The sequence below is a fragment of the Furipterus horrens genome, unplaced genomic scaffold (assembly GCF_987537825.1).
Source record: "Furipterus horrens unplaced genomic scaffold, mFurHor1.1.pri manual_scaffold_1, whole genome shotgun sequence".
Classification (NCBI taxonomy): domain Eukaryota; kingdom Metazoa; phylum Chordata; class Mammalia; order Chiroptera; family Furipteridae; genus Furipterus; species Furipterus horrens.
Genome location: NW_028327171.1, coordinates 157813552 through 157826700, shown reverse-complemented (window position 1 = coordinate 157826700; position 13149 = coordinate 157813552). Strand labels below are relative to the sequence as shown.

The 13149-nt window shown below is 33.3% G+C and overlaps 1 protein-coding gene across 1 annotated transcript in view; it reads right to left on the bottom strand.

Annotated features, from left to right (window-relative positions):
* SLC4A10 (solute carrier family 4 member 10) overlaps positions 1-13149 on the bottom strand; it is a 278985-nt gene that overhangs the window by 25497 nt on the left and 240339 nt on the right. The window contains exons 17-19 of the mRNA XM_090280326.1: positions 9196-9357; positions 7634-7747; positions 6190-6351 (exon numbers count right to left, since the gene is read on the bottom strand). Of these exons, the coding sequence (XP_090136452.1) occupies positions 6190-6351; positions 7634-7747; positions 9196-9357 (438 nt within the window). The remainder of the gene's footprint in view (positions 1-6189; positions 6352-7633; positions 7748-9195; positions 9358-13149) is intronic.

Below are 13149 nucleotides of genomic sequence, written 5' to 3'. Positions count from 1 at the left end.
TCTGAAGAGAAAAATTGAAAATGGGGAACCGCAGTGTTAACCTCTCTCTATGCCCCTTGGGAAATGGACAGGGCCAAGTCTCATCAGTAGCAAAGGGCTTGGCCTAGTTTACATTCCAACTCTTAATGAGAAGTAATCTAGGAAAGTGGGTAAGGGTTTAGTTTCTGACAAGTGGCCTGGAATCAAATGCTGGCTCAACCAGTAACCTTGGATAAATGATTTAAGCTCTTGTGCCTCTGTTTCCCTATCTGAAAAATGATGATGATAATTACCTCCTCATTGGGTTACTGGGAGAAGCACATTATATAATTTTGCAAATCATTTAGAACAGTAATTGGTATATAGTACACACCCACTAAATGTTAGAGACTATTACATTCTAGCAGTTGAACAATAAATTTTTCTTTTGTTCTCATTTGTTTCAAGGCTCCTCAATAAAGTTATGTTTCTTAAGGGTAGGTAACTTATCATATAATTTCCCTGTATTTCTAATAGTTTTAGCACAATAATTGGCACATAATAAGCAATCAATAGGTTACAGATTGACTTTTCAAAACGGAAACATCTTTTGGAATCAAATTTAATATGTGTAATTTTTAAATAAATATAGCTGTTAAATTTGTTATCATAAACATAAGCAGACATCACCAATTCTCCTAGAAGAATAATTTTGGCTTTCTTTTTTTACAGGCAGTTTTACCAGACTGCAAGCAGTTTGTAGTTAATATGAAAGCTCATATAGCCTGGAGTGAAACATATTGAGTATTTGTTGCATATTTGTCTTGGTAGTATTTCCTTTCTGCTATTTTGCTTTGTTAATTGTTTTACTAAGAAAAACACCTTTAAAGTCAGTTGGACTTCCTTTCCTTTCTGCCCATCCCTCCCAAATTAGAAAAGTACAGGGGATGACAAGGAGAAAATGTGAGTTATCCACACAACAACCTTTTCCCTGAGCATTGTCACCAATTCAGTGGAAGTCTTCCTTGGGTCAGTTCAGCTGGAGCAATGCTCCAGTGCACCAAAGTGCCTTGTGAAGACACTAGAAAATTTTCTTTGCAAGTAATGCAGGAGAGGTTTTCATTGCTAAGAGCTGGAGAGTGGGAAAGAGAAACACCTTGCTGTCAGTTGAAAAAAAAAAAAAGGCATAGAAAGGAATAAGCTTCACCAGGGCCATAGTATGTTGCAGAACATTTTGGAAGATGTAGTTGCATGGAATAGTACTTAAATTTGGCTCCCTTTAAAGGGCAATGTCTTAACCAGTTAGAAGACTGTTTTGTCCTAGGGACTCTGGAACGAGGAGTGAGAACAATGAAGGACTCACTCAAGCCCCTGCCTCTGAGGGAGTACAGTGTGAACAATGCCCTCTGCGGCTGTACAAAGCTTTAGTCCAGCTGAGAGAGAATGGAAGAGGCGCAACAGCAGGGAGATCAGCATTAGAGGGCAGAAGGCATGTGGCCTTGAGCTTCACACTCAGACCCATGTTCACTATGGCTTAATGATATGAGGAAGGACTTCTTCATGATAGTGATTTCCTATAGCTCTTTTTTAGTGTTCTAAAAATATGATACAAATGTGAACAGTAAGATTCTGGATTTCCAGCAGCAGCCAAAATAATGCTTTCAGATGAAACAATTTCCTTAGAAAGTTATTATTGTAAAGTACAAGTATATAATAAAAACAAAAATAAAACTCCCCCTAATTATGTTGTACAACAATGGAAGCATCTTAATTTAATGTGAGTCAAAGAAATAAAGCAATTCTGGCACTTCCACTAATTAATCACCATCTTTCCCCTTCCTTTTCATTTAAAATGTCTCTAAAAACTTGGTCTTTGTAACAAAATCATTAGCTGAGAGATGTGACAGCCAAAGGGAAGTATCCCTTTGTCAGAGAGAGAACTCTGCTCCTTGTAGCATATTTCTGTAGATTTTTTTTCTAAAATAAAGACAGAATCAGAGCTTTTATTCTCACATTCATCCATGAATCCCGGGAGATGGACATATGGAAGGAAAAGGGAGCACAGCAACAGGTGATGCTACAGCAGACCCCACTAAAACCAACATACAGCAAGACAAGAGGCCAGCCAAGAGGACCATCTGATACCCAGATGCCACTGCTGAAAAAATTCATTTCAAAGCTTGGCAGCAATTTCCTGCATCTGTCAAGTTAACCACATAAAAGACTATAGATTGACATGAAGAACCAGGCTGACAAAGAGGGCAAAAAAGAACATATCAAATGCCATAATCATCAAGAGAATGTGGTGCCAAATGAATGTTGCAAATGCATTCATTTACTCAAGTGATCTGGGATTGTATTGCTGTTTATTAAAAATGATGTCAAAAGAAGCCTGAACTGTCTACAGAAACATGTAGAAAAGCCCACAGTTGTATCTGAACAGAAACTTTCTTTTCTGTAAAATAATATCTCTCTTTCCACTTTTAAATAATACTTTCTTTTTTAAAGCAAATATGGTTAACGCTTTTCAAAGGGATTTATTTAACCTATGCCTATCCTACTCCTCTTGGGAAGAAACAAACAAGGAAAAAACATTAGATAAGAATATGGATCTATATCTTTATATAATATAGGTGATAATTCACAAATTTTTAAGTTTTTAAGTTCTTTACTATAGTTGACATACAATATTATATTAATTTCAGGTGCACAACATAGTGATTCAACATCCATATACCTTATGATGTGATCAGCATGACTGACCCAAAAGATCATGAGGTACAGTGACTTGGAGTTTGGCTGATTTACAGCTTTTTCATTCTGTGAGGGGAGTAAGTTACTGAGCCAACAGCTGGGCCGAACCTCTGCTGGTCAGCATAGCTTTTCCATGTATGTAGTAACACTCACAAGATAATGAAAACTATTTTTAGTGGCATAAAAAATTCTTCTAAAAGAAAACCAACTACTAATTTCAGTAATGGAAAAAAAGAAAAAGTGAAAAGACGTACAATGTGAGTCTGGGAGGATAAGGGATGAGAAGCTAAATTCTGAGGTGACTTGAATATATGATGTAGACACAAATATACTTAGATACCTGAAGTGGAATCCACCAGGTGCTTGATACAGAAACTACAAAACATGCTTCATTGAACTATTTCTGGGAATGCTCCACCCAAGGCAAAAAATGGGTTTTCAAGTGAGAAAAAAAAAAAAATTAGCTGAAAGTGTGGTTAACTTGTGGTCTGGGGATATACTCAAGAAATACATCTCTTTTCAGGACAATGTGGTTCAAGTCAAAGCCAGGAGATTGTGCAAACATTTCAGGGAAGCAACAGGAGGAGAGAACTGCTATGGAAAAAATCATCACTCTGAGCATAGAATGTTCCGAGGAAGTGAATGTTTATTATTGTCAACAGGAAAATCAGCAGCAGTAGACCACATTATACCAAAGCTCATAGAAGACAAAGGTTATAGGCCAGAAAGAGCGAAAAAAACAGTGTTCAGTATAGACAAAACATGTCTTCACTGCAAGGAACTTGCTCTGCAAATAACCATATCCAAGGAGGAAGATGGGGTGATCAGACCCACAGTGGCCAAGAACGAACTGGCTCTTCTACTTGGGGAAATAGAGCAGAGTTTATGAGTAAGTCAGATTTGCTCTGTTATTTGCTAAATCCATGCTGTTACAGGGGGAAAATATGGATCTTTTGATTATATCCTCATTTATCTGTATAATAAAAAGTAATGTACAAATAATGTAAGATTTTATTAATATAACCCCAAGTTTATTTTAATGACAAAAATAGTAAATGTTTTTGTTCTACATTTAATTCTATAAATGCAAGTACTTGAAAAACCACATAAAGAATGCTTTCTTATATTTTAGCTATTCTGCATGTTATGTAAAGAAGGAAATACATTATACTTGTTGATTTGGAATTTGGCAAAGCCTGTGAATGTCAAGGGTCTACCACAGGCTTATAAAGAACAGAGAAGTAAGTGCTGTCTGATTTATAAGGTTGAGCAACTGGGAGGAGCAACGATAGAGAATGGCCAGAAAGATAATATCACCTTCAGCAAATCTTCACTTGCTGCCACATTTTGTTTTAAGGTGATTACATTAATACTTAGAAAAAATACTGCCTCCGTCAGTTTAGCTGATAACCTTTAAAAGGGTAATTTTTCAGTGAAATTTCTGGGATTTCTGCCTTATAAAAAAAGACAAATTTTTTTTTCTTTGAAAGGGAACCAATGATAGTACAACTTATTTTCTTCTTAAAATAGGAGTCTTTCAGTTCATTTTAAAATGTGTGTCATAAAATGAAATATATATAAACAGCTATTTAAAATGATATTGCAGATTTATATTGTTGACATGGGATAATTACCATGATAATGCTCTTATGTGAAAAAATGCAAACAACATATATAGTATGAAAATATATGCTTGGATATATGTTAAAATGTTAACAATGTTATCTCTGGGTAATGAAATTATAGTATTTTCTACTTTTCCCTATTAACTTTTTATATTATCTATTTTTTAAAACTAAAGTCATATTTTATAATGAAAAATATAGATGTTTTCAGTCTTAAAAAATAAACTGGTGTTTAGGGGGAAATGTTTTCCTACTTCTTAGAGAGTAACAGACTAACACTTGTTTTTTAGATCTATTTAATCAGCTATGTAATTTGAATAATTAAGTTGTGGCATTTGCTTTTTCAGAGGGCTAAATTTTAAAAGCAAATAATACTTTTAAGTCATTAATATTAAATAAATATGCTATTAAATGTGGAGGTCTGAATTTCTTGTTTCGGGGGCTGTAAATGATTCAAGGTTTCTGATATTGAATTGCATAGTTCAGCGATGTTTTGGGAGCCAGCTCATATAGGCTTATCAGAGCCAATTGTTTAATTTTCAAAAACTTGTCCTGCCAATTGATGTCACACTGGTAGCATAAAATGGGCTGTGATGGGAGTATTCATACCATGGAAATCAGCAAACATTATAAATAAGGATCTCTTTCTTTCATACACAGAGAACTGATTGTTGAACATATACCTGCACTACTGGTCTAGATCCTAAGACTTTATGAGATATTTTTATAAAATATAACTTTAATAATTAAGAATTTTGATAAAAACAAGTGAACTGAATGAACATTCTAAAAAGGTTTTGAGTCACTTTCTACAACGAAAATGAAAAATGTTCTTTGTTTTAAGATAGACTGAGTCTCTCCAATATATACAGAAAATTCCTTTTTAGTAAGATTTGTTACAAATCATTGTGCTTTCTTACATTTATGTTATTACTATTTCCCATCAAAAAGTTCTATCAAAGATTTTAATCTAACAAACATACTTATAAATCCTATAAATCATGATTTCTGTTGCTCTAATGATGAACCCTTTTCTAGAGTTTAAAGAGTATGTACATGATACCAGAACAAAGCAAGATTGGGCATGTTTTGTTTTTATAAGGTTTGATTTAGATAATTTGTAACCATTCAATGATTTTTTTTTATTTTACATATTCCTATACGTGATAGTACTCACACTACATATCTCAGACAAACTGTATACCAGTGAACAACTTTTATTATTCACAGTTGGAAAATGGTAGAGTCAGAATATAATAAATAAAATATATCTGTATTTATATGCATGGTAAGAAAAAAAGAAAATAAGAGAGAGAGAAGTCATTGAAATATACAATAAAACTCACCAAACTATAACATTTATAAATGGGTTTTATTGTCATGGGTATTACAGACAAAGGAATAATTGGAGAAAAGAAATATCTGAAGATGTAATTTGTTCCAATAATGAATATAATCTAATAGACATATTTAAGCTCAATCAAGCAATAGAGAAATCCTCAATGGAAGATAAATTGGTAAAGCTGCACTTCATCAAAGTAGATTATTTCATTAAAATGTGTTAAACATGGTAAAGAAAGTTAGAATTTAGTCACTGTTTTTATTTTAATCCCTGGAAGTAAGATTTCAGAGTTTAGAGCTCAGCCAAGTGCTATTAATTAATTAATTAAAATAATTAATTTTAAGTTTACTGTAAGACAGTATCCTGAATATAGAAGATAAAAATTATTAACCAGAAAACATTATCTTAATATCTCATTGTACCAACAACTACAGAATATTAAGTATAAGAACATCAATTGATGTCAGTTAAGTCATAATGATTTATATTAAAATTAATGTTAAGATATACCTTTAGTTTATGTTCTTTTCTGTTGATGATGACAGCAGTAATCTGTTGGTCCATAAAAATTAGAATAGTACAAAGCAAAGCTGGAATAACAGCAGCTATTACTGTCCACCATGGATTTGGACCTACGGGTGTAATAAACCAGCCACGATCATCTCTGGTGGGCTGTGAAAAACGAAAGAATATAAATAGCTATTAACTAGATTAATGAGTACCTAATCAAATTATATCTGATAGATGCTACCAGGAAAACCCTAATTATAAACAAATCTGCTGGATTAGCTATAAATTAATAATACTAAAATTTACAAAGCATTTATAAGGTTCAAGCAGTATTCTAAGTGCTTTAAATATTTTAACTCATTTTTTCCTTCACAATAGATAAGGAGATACAGGTAAGGAAACTGAGACATAGAGGAGTCCAGCAAATTGCCCAAGATCCCAAGGCTAGTTAAGTGGTGGATATAGGATTTGAACTCTGACAGACTGGCACAAAAGTCTGTATTCTTAATCAATACTCATATTAAATAAAATAATATTCATCATTTACGGTTCGCAAATTTATATTTACAAATAACATGTTGACAACTGTGTGTAACCCTTATTTCAGATGTATGCACAGATCTTTGTCTGAAAACAGCAAAAAGGCACTTGGTGGCATCAGGGGTTAGCAGAAGGATTCCGCTAAACATGGCTGATACCTAAGATAAATCCCGGTGGAAGTTTTATTTATTTATTTATTTTAATCCTCACCCAAGGACATTTTTTCATTGTTTTTAGAGAGAGGAAGAGAGAGAGAAACACTGATGTGAGAGAGAAACATGGATTGGTTGCTTCTCATATGTGCCCCACCAGGGATTTTACTTGCAACCTGGGTATCTCTCCTAACCAGCAACTGAACTCGCAACCTTTCAGTCTATAGGAGGATGATCCAACCAACTGAGTCACACTGGCCAGGGTGAAAAAGAAGTCTCTTTGACAATAATTCTACGAGGGAGTCCCTAACTCCGTTTGACAGATGAGAAAACCAAGGCCCAGAAATTTTCAAGTAACTGGCCCAAGGTCACAACCTTAGTAACATGGTCAAAATTCTATTTCAGACCTGTTTTTATTTGTTTTCAAGCCCTATCCACTGAGCAATTCTGCGTCAAGGTAATGCATTTCCCTTAGTTTCAAATGCTTTATTAGCTCTTAGGAGTGCTGTATAAAGGTATTTCAAGTGGAAAAATTGACAGGAAATATTTTCAAGTGCCTTCTAGGTTTTTCTTCTGTATTTCATATTTTTAAAATAATAGACCAAAATTTTAGTCATGCTATGGGCACTTTATTAATCTATATCTTTATATTTACATGAAAATCTCAAGTTCTAGGGTTATAGCCATTATCTAAGTAAAGATCAGACCTACAGAGATGAAGAGGTAAATAGTAAATGCTATGATAAATTCACCTTGAAAACACTTGGTACTTGTAGTTTTGGAGTTGGGATCCCAATGGCATAGTCAATTAAAACCATACACAGAATTGTAAGAAAGACAGCAAAGTCACTCACTATGGATCGAACCTAAAAATAATGAAAACATTTGTTACTTGAAGAAACTGTAAATAGACAGGAATACTCAGGAACATAATCTAGAGTCATATTTTATGAACACTTTATGATTCAGCATCATAACACATTTTATGCATACTATAATATTATCATTAGCTTTGTTAGGACCTGAATATATATTTACGTATCATTGTCATTAAGATAAATACACATTCAGCCTTTTCAGAAGGAGGCATTGGGAAATAGCTATAATGGGATTGTATTATTTTTAATATTTATTTAAAATCTAAGTTTATTATGAAGCTAAGTGCGTGCATATTTAGAACACAGATTAAGGTTGTGTGGCTGGAATTTGGCTAAATTTTAGAACTCTTTCTCACACAGACAACATTTTAATATGATAAACCTGAAACAGCATAAAATAAAATAGTGATTTTTAATGAAGAAGCATAATATTTTATTATACTTAGTTTATCTGGGATATAAGTATGGTGGTATGGAATACGCACAACAGAGTGGGCAAAATAAAAGTTACTCTATGTAAGTCAGTTTTAAAGCCATTTCTCACATAAAAAGCCATCTTTAATCAAAAATCCTTATACAACTATCAACAAGATCTGACTTCTTTGTTTGGATGACTTTATGACACACATAAACACATGCAAAAATGCAGGTTACTGTTTCAAGTCACAAAAATAATTTAATCAAATTATACACTTTTGAGAAAAAGAAATAGTTCCTCCTTACGGAAAGAGGTGACAAAAAGAGAAGTTTTCTGCAGAAGAAACAGCTTTTGAAACAGTTTCCCAGGGTGGAATTTTGATTATAATCTCAGCTCATCCTTAAAAAGCTTGTTTTCTTGGATACTTTTTTCTCCTATTTTATTGGCTGAGTCAGACATTATAGGTGTTACTTTGCAGTGTTAAATATTGAACTAAGCTGTTTCTCTGTTTACTTTCCTTTCCAAATATGCAGATGCAAACGTGGTGGGTTGGGGGGCTGGTGCTGACACTTTACAAATGAAAAAGAGAATAGTATTCCAATGAGCTTTGCCTGGGCTTTCCCAATTAGAGACTAACAGTGGCTCCAAAGAGGTATCTGTGAGCCTGGAATAGTTCCCACTGTTCACTGGGCAGGAAAATGACAACGAGCAAGGCAGTGTGTGCTTTTAATTTCCAAAAACCTAAGTGGGAAAGTGGGAGCTCATCTTTGGGATCTGAAGTTAAGGAGAAAAGCCTGGAGGTTAAGTGCCCTTTTAGCAACTGTCGTAATAGTGCTTTTACTTTACCTCCCTCTCTCACCTAACCCACTCCTAACCTGGCAGCTTGCTTACACAAAAGCTTTTTAGTGGCTCCTTTCATCACAGCCATGACTCTTCATTTTGCCTTAAAACATGTATGACTTCATAACATGCTTTATGTAGGTTTTCATTTTAATCAAGAAAATTGGAGTCTAAGTACCTTGGTTGGAAAATAGCGGCTGGTCTTGAACTGCTTCAGGGTGGCTGACAGCGTAACTGTGGAAAAAAACAGGATCACTGACCAAAACAGAACATCTGGAACGTACGGGTGATCGTGACCGCAGGCTCGTCCGACGTACTCTCCATGCAAAGAGTTGCATTCCTGACAGAGGAGGTAAAACAAATGGAGGTAGTAAGAGAAGAACAGACACAGCTCTTTCAGCAATCTGACATCTGAAGATCAATTGCAGTCGAGTTGCTGAAGCTTTTCATCTTTGGCTCTCCCAATGATTTAACAGACAGCACATTACACTTGACAAATTCTATCTGAATGGGTCAGGTAGTGAGCAATATCGAAGATGTATATCATGCAAAATTTGAACATGAACCACTTTAAAAATGCATGCCTTTTTCAAATTATATTTAAATCTGTAAAACTAATTGATTTACCAATGAATGTGTATTAACCTTATGTCAACTAAATTCCTAACACCAAGTTTATTGGAAATATGACATACTTGATAGTGAGCGATTACTAGGGTCAGACATTATGCCAGATGGTTTAAATACATCTTAACTATTTTAAATACATCATCTTAATTAATTTTCACATCAAGCCTATAAAATAAGTAGATGCTATTATTTCCATTTCATGTCTGAGGAAACTGAGACAGCGAGAGTTTAAATAATATGCTATGACGTCACTGCTTCTGGTGGAAGTAGAGCTGTGATACGACTATGATGCCCATGGTGGAAATATTATTGCTTATTAAAGAAGAAGAATGATTTTGTACAAATTATCTAGTCCAAAAGCCACAAAAAAGATGAGAAACGTTTTGGGTTGGCCAAAACGTTTGTTTGCTTTTCTTCTGTAAGATGGCTCTAGTAGCTCTTAGTTGTCTTTAACTTCATTCAAAACAATTTTGTTAGATTGTATTGTGACAGTTGTCATATCAGTGTGCACTTTTAAAATAATAATCAAAATTGGTGAATTTTTGTGTAGACAAATTAATATTGAAGATGGAAGAAAATATGCAAAGTTTTCAGCATATTATGCTTTATTACTTCAAGAAAGGTAAAAATGCAACTGAAAGCCCCCCAAAAGATTTGCGTAGTGTATGGAGAAGGTGCTGTAACTGATTGAACACGTCAAAAATAGTTTCTACTGGAGCATCACTAAACAATGCTCCACAGTCGGGTAGACCAGTTGAAGTTGACAGTGATCAAATCAGGACATTAACTGAGAAGAATCAATGATATACCACATGGGAGACAGTCAATGCACTCAAAATATCCAAATCAATAAAGTTATTGGTGAAAATGAAAGATGTGTTTATTTTACGGAAAAAAACATATAGACTTTTTGGCCAACCCAATATTATTATTGAAATGAAACTGTGAGTCAAAGATTGGGCTCAAACTTAGATCACAGAACAAAAAAAGAAAATGTTACTATATGCGCAAGAAAAAGCTCATACTTACTATGACTTCTCCATGGTCATTTTTCCCCCCGCTGTATATATTTATAAGCCCTGAAGGATCATTTCTAATTACTGGCTTAGCCATGAGGTGGCAGCAAAGACAAAACATTTTTCTTTCTCCAAGAAAAACATTAATATTTAGTAACTGAAAATTTTCTTTTAAAATCATTTTGGCATCTGTTACTCTATTTTAAAGATTAGATTACTGAAGGATTTTTATTTTAAAACACAGACAATAACTGTTTAAATGAAAGAGTGACCTCAACAATCCTAAGAGATATTCTGGACCTAAACAGAAATTAAATTGTGCCATGGTACAGAGAGATCTTAAAGGAAAATATAGACTGACTGGTCGCCAACACAGAGTCCATCTATTGAACAATGAATGCCTCAGGCCCTGGAGTCCTTGTATGACAGAAAACAAATACTTTAAAGATTCTAGAATAAACCACAGATAGCTGCATTGTTATCCAAAAATAAACCTATCAGTAAATCTAGCTGGGGCAGCTACCCCTAAGGTGAAGATTCTTAAGAAATATTGTTAGTATATCTTATAATTATAGGAAAGAATTCTGTCCCCTTTCTAATCTAACTGCAAATACCTTCCTTGTTAGCTAAGGTTAAATTCCAATTATTCATATTAAGCTAATACATAGCACAATAACTTGACTAATTGAAAAACCAAAGAAAAATCCCCCAGGTCTTAATTATAGCTTTAATTTTCCTTTCTCAAAACTCTGTATAAAATAAAGTACCAAAAAGGAATTCTTGCTTTTTTTTTCTTTTTCTTTTTTTTTTTTTAGTTTCTTCTCTTGCTCCTATTCAGAGATGCTACTCGAGCAATTACTAAGCAAAGTAATGGGTAAGCTGAATAGTTAAATGGGGAAATTCTGATCAAAGGGTCCAGAGTTTCAGTTATACAGAATAAGTAAGATTTGAGGATTTAATCCACAGCAGAGTTACTATATTTAATGATACTATATTATATAGTTAAAGTTTGCTTAAAGAGTAGATATTAATTGTTCTCACCCCCCCCCCCCCAAAAAAAAAGGCAACTATGTAAGGGATTGGTATATCAGTTAGCTTGGTTGTGGTAACCTTTTCACGATGCATACATATATCAAAGCTTTATGTTGTGTACCTTAAATGTGTATAACTTTTGTCAATTATACCTTAATAAAGCTGAAAAAATAAACAAAAACAAGACATGTTAAATAGTAAATTTGTGATATAAGACTATGTTTTCAAAATATCCGTTAAATATTAGGGAACACTCACTATGCACATAGCAGTTTGGGAGAATCAAAGGAAGCTAAAGCTCTCTGCCCTTGGTGAGTTAGCAAAGTAAAAACTATTCTTCATGAGGTATGTAAAAATCCAATTTATAAAATCTGTCAAATATATAATAAAGTAAATGTTATATTATTTTTATGAAGTAGTTATAATAGCCATTAGTAAAGAACTCTATTAGTAAAATGCTTTTGGTGAAACTTGTGATTATGCTTTTTAAAAAACCCTGGTATTAAATTAATTGTTTTAAACCGTATAATAATTAAGACAAAATAATTTTAATGGTCTTCATTGACTTAAAATTATGAATTTTTTTCATTATCTGGCATTCCCTTTAGTGATAAAGGCTATTTCTGGTCAAGATTAGCAATTATCTAATGTAAAATTGCTTTAAACTAATTAAAAGCATGAAAATTTCTGACAGAACTTTAAAAATAAGCTAAATGCAGTGCTAGATATGCTTTGATTGCAAACTACCGTGCACTGTACTCTGCTTGACTCTAATACTTCTAATACCTAAAATTAACTCATGGTAAGCCAGATCAATTGTTCTGTGAGTCTTGCAGCTATACAGAATGAGTATTATTATTTAGCCTTAAATTAGGCTTAATTTTAGAGAAAATGATGAGGTCAAGAATAACAGTAGTAAAATATAGGTCAAGACTGGATTTTAAACAGAGGGTAAGTAATTTGATTTTGATTAAAAAAAAAACATTTAATGAGGAAAATTGGCAAAATAGTCAATAGGTCAAGTGCTCTTACAAAAATCACATTTATTTGAAAGTTGCTAAGAGAAGAGACTTTAAAAGTTCTCATCACAGAAGAAAATATTCTGTAACTCTGTATGGTGATGAATGTTAACTAGACTACTATGGTCATCACTTTGCAATATATACAAATATTGAATCATTATGCTGTATGCCTGAAACTAATATAATGTCAATTATACCTCAACTTTTAAAAAATCACATTTAGAGTTTTATAATATTCGTACAGCAAAAAATATTTCTTTGTTTTACTAACTGGCTCACTTACTAAAATGATATGTTTCATAAAATGAACTAGAATTCATATAGTTTTATGCTGATTGTTATAATGGGATTTGAGCTTATGCAAGTAGGTAAAGTGGAAGGAGCTTTGGATCGTAATGTTTGTAACTGGGGAGAATAAAAAAGAAACTAGGA